Consider the following 23,521-nt stretch of genomic DNA (forward strand, 5'->3'; position numbering starts at 1 on the left):
TTGTTGTGTGAATCATCTCCATGTCTTGTTGCCAGGGGAACAGCTGGTTCACGGTACCATGCGACAGATACTGGCCGCCCGGGCAATACACAACGTCTTCAAGATGACGGAATCCAGGCTGCTTGTCACCAACGAGTGCATGAGGTCGGTGGACCATCTTGTCATCCCATGAATGAGATCCCTGCTTCAGCTGTTTGCAAGGATGATCCTTGTTCAAAACTTCTTCTTTCTTAGTACAGTTTTGTCACCATAGCATTTGTTTTGAGTTATTTTTCTAAACCATGTCCTCAGTTTATGGTGGTACATGTATATTGATGAAGTGTATACAGAATTCTCAGAATTGCAAACAAGTTTCTGATTTTAACTATAGAAATTGATATAATTATGATATTTGGGGATACCTCTGATAGTTACCCCAGTAATATATAGTTTGCATGCACTGACTCTTCACTCTTCATGATACTTTGTTTCAGATTAATCGATCCCTCCAACAACACAATTCGGGTAGAGTTTTCTCTGCCAGACATATCATTCTGGTCTGTCCATCAAGATAATCCAAGGTACTCAACTGCTACTATAACTCAATGTTCAAGAGTCATAGCTTTAAGGTTGCTTTGTGCAGGTCTGCCCTGTCTGTCTCCTATCAGCAGTGTGTATACACACACGTCACACACTTCAATGGTATTTTTTAAGCATAAGTTAAGAATCTGTATGCCCCCTGTTGTTCTTTATAAAGTCATGCTTGTCATATGGTTCAGATAAGGCCACACAAATTTTTGTTTGGATTTGGGGTTTCACCAAAGTGGTAAACATTTGAGATCAGCATCACCTTCATCACATTTGACTTTCCTCCCTCATTTACTTGAAAAGCTGTTTCAATGGGAGTCAAGTTTGTTTTGTTTGTTGCTTAAGGCAGCACTTGGCAATATTTCCAGGTATATTGCGATGGTCTTTAGATAATTAGTCTGGACCAGACAATCCAGTGATTGCAATTTTGAGCCACATTCGATTTTGTCTGGCTATGATGACATGCAGCCAATCAAGTCAGTAAGCCAGACCGCCGGATCCGTTTAGTTGCCTCACACAAGCGACAGCATGCTGGTATCAATTCTAACCCAGGATCTTACTTGTGATAAGCACCTGTGAAAATCTGGGTTGGGATTGATCTTTAAAAAACCTATCCTTGTCGTAAGAGGCGACTAATGGGATCGGGTGGTCAGGCTCGCTGACTTGCTTGATGCATGTTATTGTATCCCAATTGCAATTATCGATGCCTATCATACTAATCCTTGGATTGTCTGGTCCAGACTTGATTATTTTAAGACGGCTGTCATAGAGCTGGAATATTGCTGGGTGAGGAACTGTTAAACAACAAACAAACAAACCCACTTGTGAGGATTGGTGGAGACATTGTGTAGGCTGCCTGTAATACAGCTAATATTGCTGACTGTGCATAAAACACTCATGTATTTACTTTGGTTGTGATATAATGTTGTGAGCTCCAACTGATTGATTTCGGTCTTCTGTGCAGGTTGTTTGGGTTTATAACACGGAATCGATCTGAAGGCGGAGGTGTGACGTTCGCCTGTCACGTGTTCGAGAGCAGCAACTCTGCGGAAGAGGTATGACGTGTTCACTAGGGAGCAGTTCTAAAATTTAATGTAGGATAAGACATAGATAGATAGAAAACTGTAAAGTTCCCCCTTCTACTTAAGGAAATATGATTGCTTCCATATATGGTTATAAAAGTAAAATTCAGTTAATAGGTTTATGCCATCATGATGACATCACACTGTTGTTTTTGGAGTTGATTCTGAGCCAGGAATTCACTGGCCATTCTGAAACATGCATTTTGTACAAGTAAAACTGACACAATTATAGGCCATGATGTAGAATTATAGAGAAATTATGTATCAATTATAACATGGTTTAAGTTGAGAAATCACTCCAATCTGTTGATTTCAGAAGTAGAATTAATAGATTCTCATGATTTCTCCATTAATATGTAGATAAAAGTAAAGGATTTAACCCTTTATAAGCTTTCTGTTCGGACAGGTACCTCCAGGCCATGTCATACTCTGATTATACCGTATTTTCTTGAGTGTAGTGCACACTTTAAAAAAAACCCCAAAACACTGCTGTGTAGAAGGGGGTGCGCATTATACATGCCATAATGAGTTTTGATGTTTTTTACCCCCAACGCAAAGACATTACTGTAAGTAGAGATATAGGTTTCATGGTGATGACCCTGTGAACTGAATAAGATTACAAATTAAAACATAATTCAGATGATATGATTTTAATAATAAAATAATAATTTCATTCTTCTTATGAGGTTGCATCATGATGTGACTAGAGGCAGTGGGGTAGCCTAGTGGTTAAAGCATTTGCTCGTCATGCCGAAGACCGGGGTTCGATTCCCCACATAATTACAATGTGTGAAGCCCATTTCTCGTGTCCCCCGTTGTGATATTGCTGGAATAGTGCTAAAAGCCGCATAAAAAACAAAACCATACTCACTCATGATGTGACTAAATTCTGGTGAAACTACTGAGAATGGTTACTATTGGTTGCATGAATCAATCTGTCTACTATAAAGAAACTGTGCCCTTCACATACACATGCTTAGGCACGGGTGGCCCAGTCTTCTAAGGCGCCGCGATTCGCTGTGCAGAGTTGCGTCCCTTGGGCACGCCAGAAACCTATGATTGTGGGTTTGAATCCCGGTTCGCCCCGATTATGTTTCTAGGTTTGTCAGCACCATACCCGTGCTCGTGGGTTTCACCGAAGTGGTAAACGTCTGAGACCTGCATCACTTCGGGCTTTCCTCCCACATTAAGCTGACACGCCGCGATATAACTGGAATATTGTTAAAAGCGGCGTTAAACCCAACTCACTCAGTACACATGCTTACTGTGGTTACTTCTGTTTCAGATATGCCAGGCAATCAGTACAGCAACTAAGATTGCATTCCAAGCTATCATGGTGAGTAGCTGAACTCCTTTCTGTCCCTTGTCTACCAGACACACACACATAAACACAGACAGTCAGACACCGACAGGCACATAAACACAGACATACAGGCAGACATGTAGACACACAAAAACATAAGCTCACAGAATTGCACATACAGAGACATGCAGACAGACAGACAGACAAGCAAACAACAGACATGCTGTCAGACAGGCATACAGGCAGACTACAGATAAGCAGACAACAGACATGCTGTCAGACAGGCAGACTAAAGATAAGCAGATATGCAGACAGACAAGCAGACAACAGACAAGCAAACAACAGACATGCTGTCAGACAGGCAGACTAAAGACAACAGACATGCAAACAGACAGACAAGCAGACAGACAAGCAGACAACAGACATGCAGACAGACAGACAAGCAGACAACAGACATGCAGACAGACAAGCAGACTACAGACAAACAGACTGACACATATGCTTGTTTCTGAGCTGACTCATGAGAACGATGTGGTCAGGCTTTGTGATTTAACTATTCAGTATCATGTCATAATGTGATTATTGTCCATGTCATCAGTTCCTGGTTTGTCTGGTCCAGATTACGTTTACAGGCAGCTGTGGTGCAGCTGGAATACGGCTGACTTCCGGATTAAACAACATTCACTCACTCACTCACACATTCATTGAGTCAAAAACTACAATTGTGGACAGGGTGAGGCAGTTGAAACAATCCAAACTCCAAAGACCTATTACTTTGGGGACTGATTATTTTAATGTAGAGTTCAAGTTGATGAGATCCAGGAATTTGAACTGATGCTTTCTGTGTTGACTTTCAGGAGAAGAGGAGTGGAAAGAAGCCCTCCATTAGCAAAGAAACAGACAAGAATAAGGAGAAGGTGAGTGACATCATCACACTTGTGTGTTTCCAACTCACGTGTGTCTAGCTGTATTTACAATAATACGTTACACTCATAGCCGGAAGTGTCTTGCAGAGATTCACAGCGGCGCCGACTATTCACTATTCTGGAATGGGGTGCCTGGGAATTTCAGAGCCATTACGATTTTGGTATAATAGTTATGAGTCTAGGCCTAGAATGACTTGTTACACTTGTCCTCTACCCATATAGCAATTTTTGTACTTTTTTTCACAAATTATTTACACTCGTAAAATATCTCGGAGAGCAAATTGTTAATGCTCCGGTGACATGAAGCATTCTACAGCGAGACTGTGCTGACCAATGAGAGCCATGCCTTCTTATTACATACCGGTAGTGTTAAAATATCCATTACTCACTGATACAGGGTCTCTGATTGGTTGTTATGTTAAAACACACTCGCATCATTGATTGATCGACCTTTGGAAGGGTAGACAGGGAAATAATTGCTCGTACACAGATATTTCTTCAGAACTCAAAACACCACATTGTTCTAAAAAAAAGTTCCTGAGAGTCACATGGTGATTTTTATGAATGTGATGAGCTGTGATCACATGTTTCACTTACGTCTAGGCATTACAAAAATGTTGAAGCAAAATCCCTGCATCATTGTACTGTTAACATTACTCTTTTTTACATGAAATTATGCTCTTTTTACTCTACTGATTACTCTAAAGCTTCAATCAGTATTGGCATCTCTAGTATTTGTTCAAGACAGAATTATTTCTCTGCCACTGCTTCAAGACAAAGCGGCCAAGTGTGTTTCGTTATTATTTCTGCATTAATGATTAACATGTAGAAGAATATTCTCTAGACTAGCCATGCAATCAGTTTTCTTTCAAGCTATGAGCTGTGTACAACTTGATGGTGAAGCTGTCTAGTAGTTCTTAGTGTTTCTTTGTTAAAGATAACTCTCTTTTTGAAAACTTTGTTCTTTCTTTGTTTTTATGTATATTTTCAGTTTCCAACTCTGGTACTTTTATCTATTTCTAGCTTGATGAGACTGAGGTGATACTCTTCTTCTTTTCACATCAGGGATGGGATTTAGAAAACAAATTACATATTACTTCAAACGTATAAATAATCTTGATAATCCCATCCCTGTTAAGGCTATATCTTAAATTAACTACCGGTACCAATTTTACAGTGGTTGTACTGTATATCTTATACCTTCCACTCAGCTTACTACTGGTATGGGACTATATATACGCTATACACCCCTTCTTGTGTCTAATGGTATCATCTGATGATACCTCAACTTGTAATTGACACTCCCTGATCTTTGAGGTGGGTCACACTATTTCATATATTAGGGGTCACAGATTGAATATCATTGACTTTCACTTCCTATTTCCAGAGTGATAGTGAGTGAGACCTTGGATTCGCACTGGAACAGTGGTACTTTGCTTGCACATCTTTATACATGAAATATCCTGCATATACCTGTTGCTAACATACGTCTCCCTCACATCATTAACTGGTGTTGTTCCTTTTCTGTATAATAGTCTCGTCTCCTTAACTTTTGTTCATGTTATTTCTGATTTTTTAAAGTTCTGTTTTTCATTAGTATACAGAACAAGGAAGTTAGGGATCATGGATTTTTATATTTTTTTGAAGTGAAGACTGAGCACACAATTTTATAAAATTATTATCCCAAATATTCATGATCCCTAACTGTTATTTTTTTCAGTGTATACGAGGTGTTATTACTGAATCATTATTGACTGGAGTCCATGGGTAGGAATTAGCTGATGGTGTTTGTAATGAAACATGTACTGGCTGTAGCTGATGTAGCAGGTGCTGCAGGTGCTGTGTATGTCACTGTCCCTCCATAGGACTCCCCTGTGAAGATCCGGATCAAAATTGTTGTAAGAGACGACTAACAGGATCAGGTGGTCACTAATGCTGACTTGGTTCATGCATGTCATCATTTACCAGTTGTGTACATTGATGCTCAGGATGTCAATCACAGGATGGTCTGGTCCCGACTCAATTATTTACAGACTGCCATCATATAGCTGGAATATTGCTGAGTGTTGTGTTAAACAACAAACGAACCTATTTGCCAATGGGGGACACATTCTGCCAACTTCAGGTTTTGCCTATGGGGGGCATATATTTCCAGCACCATGTTATATCAAAGGTTTTATTTGTCCACCTGCACACTTCTCCCTTCTTGTGATACCTCTATTTAGAAGATATGTTACATTGCATGTATTACTACTTGGTTGTATATCTGTCATCTTCTTACAGATAACTACAACAAATCACATTCCTTCAAGTAATCTTTTCAGATTGAAATACACAGGCTGAAATACTCAGGCCTTTTTCAAAGCAATGTGTGGAATAATGCATTATCTATGTCAAGACATGACTGTTAAATGATATAGGTTTAGGCAGGGGTTCGGAAAAATTTAAAATCCCAATCTGACATTTGCATTTAGGCCACACCCCCTTCAAATAGCATATCTTCGTAAGACTCACACTAAAAGTTGTTACGTACAGTGTTCCCTCGTTATTGAGTGCTTCGGTAAAGCATGGCTCCCTAAATTTACTAACATTTTTAGTAAACTTAAGTTTTCCAATGACACAATGTTTTCCCCCATCTCAGAAAACATTATCAGCTGATCACCGCGATCACGTAACACCGGAAATACAAGTCAACAAATCCGAACTGAAGGACGCAATTTAATCCTATCATTATAATATCTGGTAATGAAAAAAATTGTTCACTGTTTATCTGGACTAGAGTTTGCAATATGTTTGGTTAATATTATTAAATATTTCATTCAATAATTATAATAATGTTTACAATAATTTCGGCAAAATCGTATGCGAAGTGATCAGTAGATCGCACAACTCACCATTATTTACAGCAACCGCGGTCAGATCACCGCTATTGACGCCTTGAAACAAACTTTAGTTGCAAGAGAATGGATACACATATCATAAATGCAGTACCATGACTCGCTAAAAGTCATATTTGAGGCAGTTTGACTATAAATTGTCAACATATCGTTTTCGCATTCCAAATACATGTAGTCCCTACAGTGACTGGTCAAAATCGTTCCATAAGTCAAAAAATATCCTGCATACCATCTGTACCAAAGTGCTACGCTTATGGTTCTTATAATTTTAAGTATATATGGTGGAAGCTGCGACTAAAAAACACGATATTGGAATATATTCTTCCTGATAAAATAATAATTTCAGCTACAATTTCTTCCCACCATTGCATCAAAATTCTTTAAAGTGGTATCACTGGGTATGTTTTAACTGAATCACCGGTAGATTGGGAGGAAACGTGTGCACAGCTGATTGCTATTTCTGGCTTAGTTTACGAGAAAATACACACGGTAATCTAATCTCTGCATATGTAACCAGGAAATACATTTTAAATGGTAAAATCGTCATGTCTAGTGATTATATCAAATTTCATACTTTATTGACCAAGTTTGTTATGCTTGTTTATTCACCCGAAGTCGATAAAGGGATAAGATAATGCTCATCAATTATTTGGACCCCGAAGGTAGCGTTGTTTGTTTTTTAAAATGTCAGGACAGAAAAATTTATATGTCCGGTAAGCAATATTTTAAATTGGACATTTGAGATTCCCAATTGGACATGTCCGGCGCATATGACCGTTTCCGTAGCCCTAGGTTTAGGGGTCCCTATGTTGAAATAAGATAGATAACATCCTCAAGTCCTCCATGACGTTCTTAAATTTCTAACACTGTAATTTAAAGTCACGAGTGTGTCCCAGGTCTCTGTACAGTACAAATGTCCTTTGATCAGTTTGTGAACTTTGACATCAACTGCATCTTGACCTTTGGTCACCGTGTTTGTAACAGTTGAAATAATACATTGATTGTTTTCCTTCCTGCCCTCTTATCTGAATATTTATGAATTATCATCAGGCTAACTTATGAGACTTGATTAATCAAACTAGGTTTGAGATTTGTTACAGTAGCAGTTTTAGTGGCAGACTGTTTTGTTCTACTGGTAAACAGGTGTATCATATAATGGGTAGGTTTCTCGTCAGGATAAAGCCAATGGATAAAAACGATATCCGTTGGGGTCATATGCGGATAGAGATACAAATATCAAAGGTCAAGTAGGGACTACTTTCACTGTTTATAGATAAACATGGCGTCGCCCTCGTCATTCGGCGATCGAGTCAGAATTAACCATGAGGAATCTGGATAAACTACAGGAATAATTGCTATCATTATCATTAAAAGAACAGTCCATTATACTGAAAATCAGTGTCTAACTGTGATATAGCTAAGGCATTTTATAACTTTTGGCAACTTTGGAGATATAAATTTCGAAACAATTTTGCGAGGGCACAAGGACTAGCCAAGCAGTAGCCATATCTGTGTACACTTCTGTGGCTTGAAACCTTCTCCACAAATTAAAATAGTTGGATTTGGCCGAAATATGTTTGAATTGTTACCTTGTTTCGTTTTCTCGCTGTGTGTACATCTGACCACACTTCTTAACGTTATGACAGGACAGACCGACTGTCAACAACGTCTGACCGTGGCCATGACGTCTCATAGACTAGGGTTAGAGTAGCTTCCCTTTTACAAAGGGCAGTTACTCTAGCGGACAGACTGTATTAGGAATAAACACTATGTATTTAACTCGCCAAGGCTCGCTAAATACAATTTTTATTCCTAATAGAGGATATTTACCATCCCCAAACACACTCGGGTGATAACCTCTATAGATCTGGTCTGAAAGCTGTAGCCCACCTTGATGTAGAGTTTTTGTTCTACAGGAAGACAGGTAGATCTGGCGTGAAAGCTGTAGAACCATGATGTAGAGCTTTTGTTCTACAGGTAGACAGGTAGATCTGGTCTGAAAGCTGTAGTCCACCATGATGTAGAGTTTTTGTTCGGCAGGTAGACAGGTATATCTGGTGTGAAAGCTGTAGTCCACCATGATGTAGAGTTTTTGTTTTACAGGTAGACAGGTAGATCTGGTCTGAAAGCTGTAGTCCACCATGATGTAGAGCTTTAGTTCTACTGGTAGACAGGTAGATCTGGTCTGAAAGCTGTAGTCCACCATGATGTAGAGTTTTTGTTCTACTGGTAGACAGGTAGATCTGGTCTGAAAGCTGTAGTCCACCATGTTGTAGAGTTTTTGTTCTACTGGTAGACAGGTAGATCTGGTCTGAAAGCTGTAGTCCACCATGATGTAGAGCTTTTGTTCTACAGGAAGACAGGTAGATCTGGCGTGAAAGCTGTAGAACCATGATGTAGAGCTTTTGTTCTACAGGTAGACAGGTAGATCTGGTCTGAAAGCTGTAGTCCACCATGATGTAGAGTTTTTGTTCTACTGGTAGACAGGTAGATCTGGTCTGAAAGCTGTAGTCCACCATGATGTAGAGTTTTTGTTCTACTGGTAGACAGGTAGATCTGGTCTGAAAGTTGTAGTCCACCATGATGTAGAGCTTTAGTTCTACTGGTAGACAGGTAGATCTGGTCTGAAAGCTGTAGTCCACCATGATGCAGAGTTTTTGTTCTACAGGTAGACAGGTAGATCTGGTCTGAAAGCTGTAGTCCACCATGATGTAGAGTTTTTGTTCTACTGGTAGACAGGTAGATCTGGTCTGAAAGCTGTAGTCCACCATGATGTAGAGTTTTTGTTCTACTGGTAGACAGGTAGATCTGGTCTGAAAGCTGTAGTCCACCATGATGTAGAGTTTTTGTTCTACTGGTAGACAGGTAGATCTGGTCTGAAAGCTGTAGTCCACCATGTTGTAGAGTTTTTGTTCTACTGGTAGACAGGTAGATCTGGTCTGAAAGCTGTAGTCCACCATGATGTAGAGCTTTTGTTCTACAGGAAGACAGGTAGATCTGGCGTGAAAGCTGTAGAACCATGATGTAGAGCTTTTGTTCTACAGGTAGACAGGTAGATCTGGTCTGAAAGCTGTAGTCCACCATGATGTAGAGTTTTTGTTCTACTGGTAGACAGGTAGATCTGGTCTGAAAGTTGTAGTCCACCATGATGTAGAGTTTTTGTTCTACTGGTAGACAGGTAGATCTGGTCTGAAAGTTGTAGTCCACCATGATGTAGAGCTTTAGTTCTACTGGTAGACAGGTAGATCTGGTCTGAAAGCTGTAGTCCACCATGATGCAGAGTTTTTGTTCTACAGGTAGACAGGTAGATCTGGTCTGAAAGCTGTAGTCCACCATGATGTAGAGTTTTTGTTCTACTGGTAGACAGGTAGATCTGGTCTGAAAGCTGTAGTCCACCATGATGTAGAGTTTTTGTTCTACTGGTAGACAGGTAGATCTGGTCTGAAAGCTGTAGTCCACCATGATGTAGAGTTTTTGTTCTACTGGTAGACAGGTAGATCTGGTCTGAAAGCTGTAGTCCACCATGATGTAGAGTTTTTGTTCTACTGGTAGACAGGTAGATCTGGTCTGAAAGCTGTAGTCCACCATGATGTAGAGTTTTTGTTCTACTGGTAGACAGGTAGATCTGGTCTGAAAGCTGTAGTCCACCATGATGTAGAGCTTTAGTTCTACAAGTAGACAGGTAGATCTGGTCTGAAAGCTGTAGTCCACCATGATGTAGAGCTTTTGTTCTACAGGAAGACAGGTAGATCTGGTCTGAAAGCTGTAGTCCACCATGATGTTGACACACCATGATAAAATGGAAATACTGTTCAAAGCAATGATAAACCAAACTACTTCACTCACTCTAATTTAGATTTTGTTTTGAACAGTCACTTCATTGACATCATACAGAAGATTGTGCATTCTGCTGTTCCACGAACCACAAAGACAAACCTATCATATTACTGGATGTTAGAAACAGATCCATCTCATGATTTTTTTAAGACTGCAGGTTTTTTCTTGTATTTACCACAAGAAAGTTATAACTTGTGCATTAACTATTTTGTCTTGTCTCTAAAAGTTACAATGATTCACTGGCTTTGAGGGTACAATGATTGTTAACCAGAGAATCAGTCTATGAGTTTATAAATACCTACTTGCAAAGAAAGATTATTGATTGAACATTCCATAAACTCATTAACTGGTGGTTTCCCTTTTCAAGAATTTCTTTCAAATATCGTTGCTTCCTTTGCCATATGGTAGCCATATGTTTCGGACATATGAAACTTCTGTTGCTATCCATAAAAAAAGGGTCATGTATTCATTGTCTCTTCATTCTAAGCAAGTTGTACTTTCATCGTTTGGTGTTGGTGAAGTAAGACTGGAGAAACCTGACCAAATGTAAATAAGTCTGATGGATAGAGTTAAATTCATTCAGAAGCTGAAATTGAATGAAGCCACTGGGGATAGCTATGGAGGATTGCGGGATGGGTGGGGTAGATGTAGGGGGAGGAGAGGATGCAGGGGGAGGAGAGGATGCAGGGGGAGAGGAGTGGGAATGCAAAGAGGATGAGGATGTAGGGGTGGGGGGTTGGTTCAGAGACCTTACATCTTAACTGCGCCTTGGCCAAGTCACTTCATAACTTGATGTACACCCCCTTTTTCAAAATCCAGAATCCGCCCCTGGTCCCTATCTGCGTCATCAGTGCGTGATGGGTGTGTTGACAATGTGTTCCTCCATCACCTGCAAGGACATAGGGCTGATATGTGCTGTACTAGTGGGTTTGTTTTCAGTTAAGTAAAGAAATGAGGCTGTGTAGACCTCACACAAGTAAAATGAACCCGACTGCGCATGGAATTTGTGTGAACCATACTGTTGTCTGATATGCAGTGTGTAGAGTAGATGTCCACAAGACTGTGGCACATGTTCAAGCAGGGTTAGAACAATTTTCGTCCACTAGTCCTTAAAATGATAACATATAGCAAAATCCTTAAAAAGGGCAAATTTCTACTAGTCCTTATGATACCTTAACTATTGGGAAGTTTGGCAAGGACTACAGGACTAGTGCCAATTTCTAACCCTGATGTTGCATGAGAAATATTGCCGTTTGTGAGATGTGATCCAAGCGCTCATTGGTCTCAACACTCGCTGGTACCAGGTTGAGGCTTGCGTTGTTACAAATACCGTATTCGACGTAATAAGGGCCCAGGGCGCTCTCAAAATTAGAGAGTTAAAAGATAAATTTCGTGGTTTATGCTGACAGCCTGAAATGTTTATGCAGTTAATTGCCTATAATTAAGTATGCATATAACACACGAGTGCGTATTATACACGATTATATAAGTCTTGTGTACATTGATCAATCGAAAGGGGTGCTAATTAGGATTGTTCACTGGCCAATATATAAGCAAATATCTCTGTTGGCGCTTATTACAGCGGGGCGCTTATTACGTCGAATACGGTAGCGACTACAACGCAGCCAACTGTACGTAGTCCTGAGTGATGGAGGAACACAGTGAATACAAACCTGTGGGGTACTGACGCTACCCTAACTGGTGTTGGTGTCTATTTATGACAATATACATATCATATTTATTAATATAGATAGCTACTTCCCCCTGGTTTGGCATATACCATATATTATCCACATCTACCTGCGATTCTTGTATTACTTTATAATATGAAAATTTTATAAATATTCAGCATAATGCAATAAACAAGTGGTATTGCTTTTGGCAATAAAAAGTTTACAAATAGTTTCATCAGAAAGATGGACATCATTCGTCCTTCTAAGTTGAGTGCATATTTTGAATTATAACCACTAGTTTTTAAAGAATTAATTAATAAGGAAATTATTCTTTGAATAATTAACTGTTCATCTTTGAATAATTAATTATTCATAGCATGAAATGGAATGATAAGCATGTCGAGTACTCAATATAATACCCCGTAGTGAAAGCTCTGGATTATTTCCTTACACAATGTATGCATGACATTAAGATTTCACACTGAAAATAACCAACAGAAATCACCCGTACTGAAATAATGAGATCTTTAAAAGCTTAAAGACTCTATTGTTATTTTATGCTTTTAATGTTGATCCACTGTGTCAAACGATAATAATAGTCCATTTTTATGGCTCTGGACCACATGAACCAAATATTCTGTTGATGAAACGTGTGGTATAACTGAGCCAATTTGATAAAAAAGTTTTATCATCAAGTGTTATGCTTCTATATACAGCTTCTATTGATTTTAGTTCATGTTACATGTCAGGATTTGCGGAAGTTGAATATTATGATAAATATTATTATATCATGATATTTGATAAATTATTGTTTAAGTTTATGTAGGAATTTATGGAATTATGTTTATGTTGTGGCATAGTCTTGGATGTGTTTTGATTGTTAATTGAAAGTTTCAATAGTATAACGACATCTTCCATCTTTCAGCGCCTGCTACTTGAGAACATACAACGAATGGACGACCATGACTCAAGCCAACTGCCACTCAGTCCAGATGGGAAATTCCTTATTCTGTCCAATCCTGACCAATCACAGGTCGGCCAGATGTCATCTGACCCAAACCCACCAATCACCCAGCCCTCTGGTGAAGGAGAAGCTGAGGTTGAGGGAGCCGAGTCAGAAGCATGAACAACCACGGCAACCTTGATTGGCTAACGTATGCAGCCATGTTGTAATTTGATCTATTTGAACAAGATATCATTCTGTGATAGAGACAGCATTGGATGCTGACAATGTAATGAATCGACACTATATTCAAATGATAAGGCAACACATCAAGTTACAAATCTTTTCCATTTTCTCTAAGTACATTATGTTTAGATCCTTATTAACTTCCGGCTGTTTTAAGGGGTTAGAACCTAATGGTAGCCTCCTAGCCCAGAATTTAATTAAAATCAGATCTTTAATCCGATATGATACCTCTCTGTCTGAAGATCTGAGAACCACGCCGTAGAAGGTCGCATCAGGTGGACCAAGTGTGAACTTTGACTGCCCAATCTAAATAAAGGATGCATGGGTTCTGGAGTCAGTCAGATGTCTTTTCTGAATCAGCTTCATTGCTATATTGCCTCAGTTTCGTAAAGCATTAACTCACTCACTCACTCACTATTGCCTCAGTTTGATAATTTCAGTTGTATCATAAGAAAGCCCACTGAGAACACATGTGGATGCCATGGGATTGAGAAACAGCAGGTTGTGTAGTATATCCTTTATTATTTACATTTGGCAGTGCTTGTTTGAATTTTTTTTGAGATACAGAAATCTGATATGCTGATCTGAGGGCTTTGCTCACCCATACTGAAAATTCAGAAGTTATTGCTGATTGTCTGATGGGCAGGCTCATCAGATACATCCTTCTATTTTCAGAGTGAGTGAGTGAGTTGGGTTTAACACTGCTTTTAACATTATTCCAGTTATATCACGGCGTTCTATTTTCAGATCTTCATTTAGTGAGGTATATTTAGTGAGCTGGATTATTACCTGGCTTGTTTTCATTTTAAAATGCATACTGTATTAAGTCAGTGTTTGTCACAATAAAGAACAGAAAACTCATATTATCAGTTTTCAGTGAAGAAAGTAACAAAACAAATGGCAAGATCATGTTCAAGAGGGCTAGGAAACTACTGACCCATATGGCTAATGAAGCTGTGTACTTCTTTCTGAAGCTGTTTTATTATTCCTGGTGTGTATTGTTGCCTACCACACTTACAAATTGTTTCCCTATCATGTATTAGAAGCTTTGTGTTGAAGACTAACTTTACACCGCCATCACTGATATGTGGTTCTGTTGATAACACTATGATACTTTCGTTATCAGATTTTAGTGGGTTTTGCATCAGCGATCCAGTCGAGAAACGATGACATCTGACAAGAATAGTTTGACAACTTAAGCATCAACCATTAAATTTTCTATGCAGGAAACAATACAATTAAACCTTGGATAAAATTTGGATCATATGATGAATGTAAACAAACATTCTCTACCTTATGATAGGTTAGTTTGTTTCAGCTATATTATGGTGGCCTGACAGTCAAGTCTAGGGCAGACAGACTATAGGTTAATAGCAAGATCAACTTCTCTCGCCTTTTTGGTGTGAGTCAGTCACCCAAGGCACAGGGCATAGCCACCTGATCCCTAAAGCACAGAATCTAGCCATGTGGTCCCCAAAGCACAGAGGTCTAGCCATGTGGTCCCCAAATCACAGAGGTCTAGCCATGTGGTCCCCAAAGCACAGAGGTCTAGCCATGTGGTCCCCAAAGCGCAGAGGTCTAGCCATGTGGTCCCCAAAGCACAGAGGTCTAGCCATGTGGTCCCTAAAGCACAGAGGTCTAGCCACCTGATCCCTTAAGCACAGAGGTCTAGCCATGTGGTCCCAAGAGCACAGAGGTCTAGCCATGTGGTCCCCAAAGCACAGAGGTCTAGCCACCAGATCCCTAAAGCACAGAGGTCTAGCCATGTGGTCCTCAAAGCACCGAGGTCTAGCCATGTGGTCCCCAAAGCACAGAGGTCTAGCCACCTGATCCCCAAAGCACGGAGGTCTAGCCATGTGGTCCCCAAAGCACAGAGGTCTAGCCATGTGGTCCTCAAAGCACCGAGGTCTAGCCACCTGATCCCAAAAGCACAGAGGTCTAGCCATGTGGTCCCCAAAGGACAGAGGTCTAGCCATGTGGTCCCCAAATCACAGAGGTCTAGCCACCTGATCCCCAAAGCACGGAGGTCTAGCCATGTGGTCCCCAAAGCACAGAGGTCTAGCCATGTGGTCCTCAAAGCACCGAGGTCTAGCCATCTGATCCCAAAAGCACAGAGGTCTAGCCATGTGGTCCCCAAAGCACAGAGGTCTAGCCATGTGGTCACCAAAGGACAGAGGCCTAGCCATCTGGTCCCCAAAGGACAGAGGCTAGCCACCTGATCCCAAAAGCACAGATGTCTAGCCATGTGGTCCCCAAAGGACAGAGGTCTAGCCATGTGGTCCCCAAAGCACAGGGCATAGCCACCTGATCCCAAAAACACAGAAGTCTAGCCATGTGGTCCCCAAAGCACAGGGCATAGCCACCTGATCCCTAAAGCACAGAGGTCAAGCCATGTGGTCCCAAAAGCACAGATGTCTAGCCATGTGGTCCCCAAAGGACAGAGGTCTAGCCATGTGGTCCCCAAAGCACAGGGCATAGCCACCTGATCCCTAAAGCACAGAGGTCTAGCCATGTGGTCGACAAAGCACTGAGGTCTAGGCACCTGATCCCAAAAGGGCCAACATGGGCCCTGGAGAACTTTACTGACTCAGAACGTTAATGACAAATACAGATACATTCGAATATGAGTTCAAAGAATGACCGAAACTTGAAGAAGATACAATGGTTGATCACTTAACTTGTGGAAGAGTTACCACAATTACTGTATTTGTTTCTGTTTTTTATTAATGAACCACATACCGTATTTGAGGTAATAAGCACCCCGCTCAAATAATCGCTCATGGCGATATTTCTTAATATATTGGCTAGTGAACAATCCCAATTAGCACCCTTCCGATCGATCAATTTACAAAAGACTTATTTATTCGCGTATGATACACACTCGTGTGTTATATGCATCCTTAATTATGGGCAATTAAATTCTGGAAAAATATATATGTGGTATATAAACATTTCAGGTTGTCAGCATAAACCACGAAATTTATCTTTCAACTCTGTTTTTTTCACCAAAATATTATTCTAATAAGAGCCCCCTATTTCTATTTTTGAGAGCCTCCTGGGAGCTTATTACGTCGAATACGGTAGTACTAATATCTTATATGTAAGTTAAATGATAGTTGTATTAATAATGACTGTGATAGACGTTGTTAGAGTTTCTAAATTGTATTTCTGCCTTTGAAACAAAATAAAAAAGTGCATTTTTTAGAAAAGAATTGATTAAATTTCACGCAGAGAAGTAACTATTGTATGAATATGTACATACCATTTTAAGAAAACCATTTCTAATGCTCAAAATATTGACAAGGTTGCGAAAGTGAGGCCAATTTACCGTTTATTGGGAGTTGTCTCCCCTTGATATTTTCGCATGATGTATGTTTTTGACACCACGTTTTGGTTCTCATGAACCAGATCTATAGCAATCAACCAAGATTTATGCAAGACATGGAACAAATTAAACATTGTACTTTTGTTGGTGTTTCACAAGGTCACTTAAGTGTTGTCACTGGGAATTTGAAAACTCGTACAGTATTACATTTGTCATAATCATAGCATGCCCAGAGTGAGTAGTTTGAGAAACAACAATCAAATATTTTAGAATTATTTACAGTGAATATTTTAAGTCTTAGGTTCGACAGCTGGAACCTTTGTACAGTTGATGTGTAGATACAAGTTTTGAAATTTTGATGCAATATATCATTATTAAATTGAGAATGGACGGAAGCACTAGTCAAAATGTATTTCAAATTAGATAACATGTTGATGAACAGAGGCGGATCCAGGATTTTGAAAAACCGGTGTGCATGTTCTGCCCAAATCACGAAATGCGCAGTTAAGGTGTCTGAAAAAAGGAGATGCGCACCTCTGCACCCCTCCTCTGCATCCGCCAGAAGATATTCTCAACACCAGATGCATGATATGATTAGTATATGAGAAATATGTCAGTTATATTCTGTAAACTTACAGAGATGTTATATGCATTTATGAATTTATGACACTTGTTTGTGTAAGTGGTTTATGACAATGTTAAAAAGGATGGGATGTTTTCTATGAATCTTTACTCTAGACTGATTGATTTTTTATATATGTGTACATGTTGAATTTCAAAAATTGTAAAATATTTAGTAAATGAACCTGTTGAGAAAGTACTGCACAACTGAACCGACTTGTAGTGTATGTATTCATATGCTGTGTGTATGTATATATGTAGAATGTGATATAGAAATATATACCTACCTTCTGTTGACTGCTGTAGTGTACGAAAGTGAGCAGCAGCTTTGTATATTCTTGTTTTGTAGTGTTGGTGTGTGTTTGCAATAGTTGTTATTTATTAACGAAGTAGTTACTACATGGCAATTTTTAACTGCAGATTTTTCTGTTTATGATGGACTTGTTTAGTTGTTTATTTCTGCCTTGATCAGTTTTGCGTTTACTTCCATTGGTGAGATGTCAGTTGAAGTGCATGAAGTAGAGAGATTATGATATGGAAGGTATATAAGACTATGATATGATAGATAGTGTTATCTAAGCGATAAACAGATGTGACGAATCGTCACATGGTGCTGGTCTGTGGCAGAGGGACTATGCTGGTCGCATGGAACTCTGGGTAGGAGAGTGTGATAACATCTGCATGCTCAGTAAACTACTGACGAATGATGCCAATAAGTTTAGGTGTTTTCCGATGTGTGGGTGATTATGTGATCATTTGGCACTATATCACGCAGACACTATTCATACCTAGTTTAAATAGCTACTTCATTGAGGAAACTTAAACATCCATTATTTTAAGAATTACATTGTATTACACAGATGTTATTGCCATTGTGTTTATCATAAATATCAACTATTAGGATTACAAAATATGTATTATACTTGGCAAATGCTTACATAATCCAATTTTAATTCCTAATGATATTTATGATATGGAAACACCCTCAGGTAATAATATCTATATATCAGCTTTATTATAGACCGTTACCTCATCTAGTGTGTTCAACCTGTGAACAGTGTGGTACTTTTATAAAGTTTAAAAAAAGAAGAAGCAAAATTAATATAAAAAGTGGCTATCAGGTGTACTTCAACAAATCTGAAAATGCTCCCTATACCAAGGTGATCTGAATATTTCAGATAATACACCTATTCTATCTATAGTATGTATGTCATGGAGAATAGGGACTGATAGATTTGCATTTGGGTGAAATGTGTTGCTTTAAAATGCAGCAGCATTACTTCATATAGAAGAAATAGTGACAATTGACTTAAATAGCATGTATCTTTTCAAGTGAATTAGAATGTGATGTCTGGTAGTCATTATGAATATAGAGGGTTGGGTTCTTCACGATGAGAAACACATGAGTAGACTGTGGAGCTGTGTCAATATATACCTGGTACTCTGGATACCCGTGCATAGCTGTTAGGAGACATGTATTATTAAAGGAAGATAACTCTATTCGCCTGATTTGCTTATCTGGCAGTTTCTCTCAGAACGGTACCGTCCCGATTATCAGGGCTTCACTGTACATGAGTTTGTTACTAAGTTTTGATATGGAGTTGTCAGCTCTTGACCTTATTGAGTGGGTGTCTTTTTATCTGCTCATGTCCACGTCTTGCCAGGAATCAGTCATGAGTGAAACATGACAGGCTAGATAACGGTGTTAAAACCTACACCGAAACGGCGCTCTTAATTGTAATAAAGAAGTTGTTAATCCATAAGTCTTATCCTTACTTATGACAGACTTTATTGAGAAAATATTTTTTTTAAGGTAATGACAAGTGGAGATAGAGAAAATCTCATAAAATAACTTAATAAGGCATTTGGCACACAATATGTATAAGTGCAATAGGTTTCAGTTGTCTTGATGATGAGGCAGATGTAACTAACGCTATACACATAGCAGTCATTTTGATTTTCCACCTACCGACCATGATGTTTCACAAAAAATGTTTTGATCAAGGCATTAAAAAAAGACTGGAGTATGAGGTTTAAAATTGTTTTCTGACTCGGTTTGCATCCACTCAAGTGTCCATCCGTCTTTCCATCCAACTATTTCTTTCAGGGGCATAAACCAAAACATTAACTCCCACATGTTATACTTGGAATCAAGATGGACTTGCACTAACTGATGGATGGGGTTAGCTTCTGCAGCAGGACTGCTATACCATGGAATATTCTTTTGCAAATTTAGCACACGTATCATGGTAGTATTTTGAATATTTTACATTTGTTTGTCATTTCAAAGGAAATGTAAGTTGTACCCTTTTTACTCTCAACTCACCCGACAGTGATAACGATGTGGTAGAAGAAGGTTTGATGAAATGGGATCCCAGTTTATGCTTAGTTTAGTTACTATATAAAATATTGAGACATCAGATAAGTGGATTTTATCAGTTGGAAAACTTGTTGGGCCGTTACCCCACAACCCCTAAACAAAAGAAATTACGATTTTTATCTGAAATGTAACTTTTGAACTGGTCCCAAAGCTTGAAAAGACATGATTTAAAATATCGTGGAATAGGGAATACTGTATTTCTATTAGATGCCTGGTCACCTGCTGTTGTCCAGGCATGTATTTGAGGCCGGGTGTCTATTCTGTTCTGAAGTCGTGTAACCTTGACGTACCGTTTTCTAAAGACACGTGGAGATACCGAAAGTGATAGGGAGTAATTGTTACATGCTTTGAATTAATGTGATAGGGATAATCAATTTCAAGAAACGACTTACCGGGCGTCTGGGACAGCTTGTATTTTTGTTAGAGCATATGACCTGGCGTGTATGTGTCTAATATACTGCTGTTGTGCATGATTTGCTATGTCTTGACTATAAACTGTATCATTGGTACAGGGTACAGAGGGCTGCCAACAGAAGGCGTTCTGTGACACTGGGATAACAGATGCACCATTATCATAAAGTTCAACATGCACTATTTTGAATAAGATTATTACCATTTACTACAAATTGAAATTGCATTGTAACCATGGTTACATGATTGGTAAAATATCTTCTTTCCTGTTTTAAAGGAATTGTGAAAGCACATTTTTTTGTGATCTTTATCTCAAGTTGTGATGCCTAGAATCGGCAGTATATAGTAGTGAATGCACAAAAAACACATTTTCACTCATTACAAAAAAACCAAAACATTGAAAACATAAAATATTAATCTGTAACATATATTTCTGTATTTTGCTTCCCGGTAATGGCACTTATTGCAAGCTAAAATGGCATAATAAGTTAGGGACCAAGTATGTGATGTTCTTGGTTTCGAGTGTTGATTTGTGATTTTTTTTAATAAAATATAAATTCATTGGATCTACTGAAAACAAAAGTGCAGTGTGAGGCCATATATTTTATCGACTTGTGTTGATATCAAAAGAAATGAGGGTAACATTTTTTTTATCATCAAAAATAATTCCGCCAAGTTTTTCAGTTGGTAACCGATGACGTCACAATGGCCTGCAAAGCATTGTGATGCAGTTACATTTCAGCATTTCCTAGGTGCTTGATCTCACCCATGCATATCTCCTGTGGAAGCCAGTTTTGGGTGATCAATGACCATTGTTACAAGGTGTGTTTGTTATGTTTCCATGGAAACAATGCTCATCTACATGGTGACTACTTTAGTTGAACCAAATAATTTTGGGATTGAATTGTAAAAGATTTCAAGACTTGAATGTCTCAAAAGTTTCTGTATTCATTGCATGAAGTACAGATCCAGCTTTGTCACATTATCTGATACATATGCCATGACAATGATAAGAAACTAGCAACATATTCATGAAGTACATTTGCATTTGCAGTGCTTTTGTTTTGCTTATGTAATCCTGATAGTGTCTTCTCTGTCCCATGATGAGTGCCGCTGAACAAAGATTAATTAAGATGCATGGGTCCCTTTGACACACCTGAAACCTTTGATCGTGGGTTGAATCACGGTTCACACTGATTTAGTTTCCAGGTTTGTCAGCACCACACAGTCAAGTCTCGTTAATCCGACACTCGTTAATCCGACTATCGGCTGTATCCGACACTAATGATGGGAACCGATTAAATCAGTGCTATTAAGACCCGTTAATCTCGACAGTCTCGCACTCTGACTCTGACACCCCTAATTTGCAACGAATTACCGAAATCACTCATTAATCAGTCTCGTTAATCCGACACAGTGATCAGCGTACTCCATGGTCATCTGCCCGCGAGTACACAGCCCCGTGTTTTGATGCTAGACGACTCATCGAGTAGCTGCATATCTCAACGGCTCCAGAGATAAACTTGCTTAACAAAAATAATTTTCGATCACGAGCATTGATACTACCTTATTTGTTTATCCGACATACTCGTTAACCTGACATAATGATATGCAACCAACAATGTCGGATTAACAGGACTTGACTGTACTTGTGTTCCTGGTTGTCATCAAAGTGGCTAATTTCTCAGACCTTCATCACATCAGGCTCTCCTCCCACATCAAGCCGACACACCGTTACATAACTGAAATACTGTTCAGAGTGTCATTAAACCCAACTCACTTCACTAACATGCATTTACTTCTGTAGCTGTCAATGTAAGTGGGTGAAGGGGTTGATGTTGTTACACACTTCAGTCAGCAGTATTAAATCAATGTCGCAACAGTCTGTTAATAACATATGGACCAGGCAAAACCTCGGGAAGCATGAGCATCCACGCCATGGTGACCAATGACACACAATCAGCCATGTCACACAGCTTGGGTGTGGTGTTGGTAGCCTAGTGGTTAAAGCGTTCGCTCGTCACGCCGAAGACCCGGTTTCGATTCCCGACATGGGTACAATGTGTGAAGCCCATTTCTGGTGTCCCCCGCCGTGATATTGCTAAAAGCGGCGTAAAACCATACTCACTCACTCACCTCAGTCATGAGGACACATTTGGACCTGGAATCCCATCAGGTTTTCAAATTCATGTTGAATTTCAAAAGCATTAGGCATACCAATCACAAGGAAATTACACTGTGGTAACGAATCTTCCTTGGGTGTTATTTCTTGGTGTTGTAATACTTATATTGCTCTTTCTGTTCTTGTCTAACAAGTAGTGAGCTTTACTTATTATTTTAATGATGATTTTTCTGATGTACATTTTTGTCAAGGATACATAATTTATTGGTATTTCAAGGTTCTCAGATTGCATTTTAGAATGAAATGTGTGTACTTTTTGTGATCTGTATATTGTGTAAATTCAAATATGTAAATTCTCAAGCTAAAAGTCTTTTTTTCCCCATTGTATGGCATCTGGTCTGCTTTTCTGAAAATAAAATTGAAAATATACTTACTTACCTTTTGTTGTGTGCAACCTATAAACTATTGAATCTTACCAGACCATCCAGTGATTGATACTATGAGCAGCGATCCATGTCGTTCGGATATGATGGCACACTATCAACCAATACACTGAGGATGGCCCTGCCCCAATGAATTAGTGGGCACGGGTGGCCCTGTCATCTAGGGCACTGCGATTTGCTATGATTGTGGGTACAAATCCCAGTTCGCCCTGATTATGTTTCTAGGTTTGTCAGCACCATACCCGTGCTCGTGGGTTTCACCGAAGTGGTAAACGTCTGAGACATGCATCACTTCGGGCTTTCCTCCCACATTAAGATCACACGCCGTGATATAACTGGAAAACTGTTAAAAGCGGCGCAAAACCCAACTCACTCACTCACACTCCTCAATGACTTAAGTAGGCTCCTACAAGCAGTATATGAATGGCCATGGGACTGTTAATAAGTATCCAACATCCAGGCATTTGCTCGAGTTAATAGTTTCAATAACAAGATGTTTTCAACATACACAGTACACACTGATCGTAATATCGTTTTAAAGAGTATGTACGAGAGATCAAGTTGCAATGCAGGCAGAGCCAAGTACAAAGTTAATGAGAGAGACATTACAAATTTGCTGACCTGTATTTGATAGTAATGAGAGGTGCGATGAACTGTGTGCAGAGGTGATGACAGCAGTGTTCGAAATAGTGGCCTGCCCACAAGCTAAATATTAGTGGCTTTTAAGTTGGGCAAGTAATTTCCG

General features: G+C 39.3%; 1 protein-coding gene across 4 annotated transcripts in view; it reads left to right on the top strand.

The window, feature by feature from the left end:
- Positions 1–22,726, top strand: part of LOC139446839 (DCC-interacting protein 13-alpha-like) — a 74,667-nt gene extending 51,941 nt beyond the window's left edge. For 2 of the 4 annotated variants that reach the window (XM_071228180.1, XM_071228181.1), the window contains 6 exons: positions 36–144; positions 474–560; positions 1,532–1,622; positions 2,935–2,985; positions 3,810–3,869; positions 13,211–22,726. In XM_071228180.1, the coding sequence (XP_071084281.1) occupies positions 36–144; positions 474–560; positions 1,532–1,622; positions 2,935–2,985; positions 3,810–3,869; positions 13,211–13,411 (599 nt within the window). In that variant the 3' untranslated portion in view covers positions 13,412–22,726. Of the gene's footprint in view, positions 1–35; positions 145–473; positions 561–1,531; positions 1,623–2,934; positions 2,986–3,809; positions 3,870–5,265; positions 5,307–13,210 lie in introns of all 4 variants that reach the window. The other 2 variants (XR_011651935.1, XM_071228182.1) reach the window with 2 other exon arrangements.
- Positions 22,727–23,521: the final 795 nt, after the last annotated feature.

This window comes from Haliotis cracherodii, unplaced genomic scaffold (genome assembly GCF_022045235.1).
Source record: "Haliotis cracherodii isolate W230 unplaced genomic scaffold, xgHalCrac1.p SCAF_6, whole genome shotgun sequence".
Taxonomy (NCBI): Eukaryota; Metazoa; Mollusca; class Gastropoda; order Lepetellida; family Haliotidae; genus Haliotis; species Haliotis cracherodii.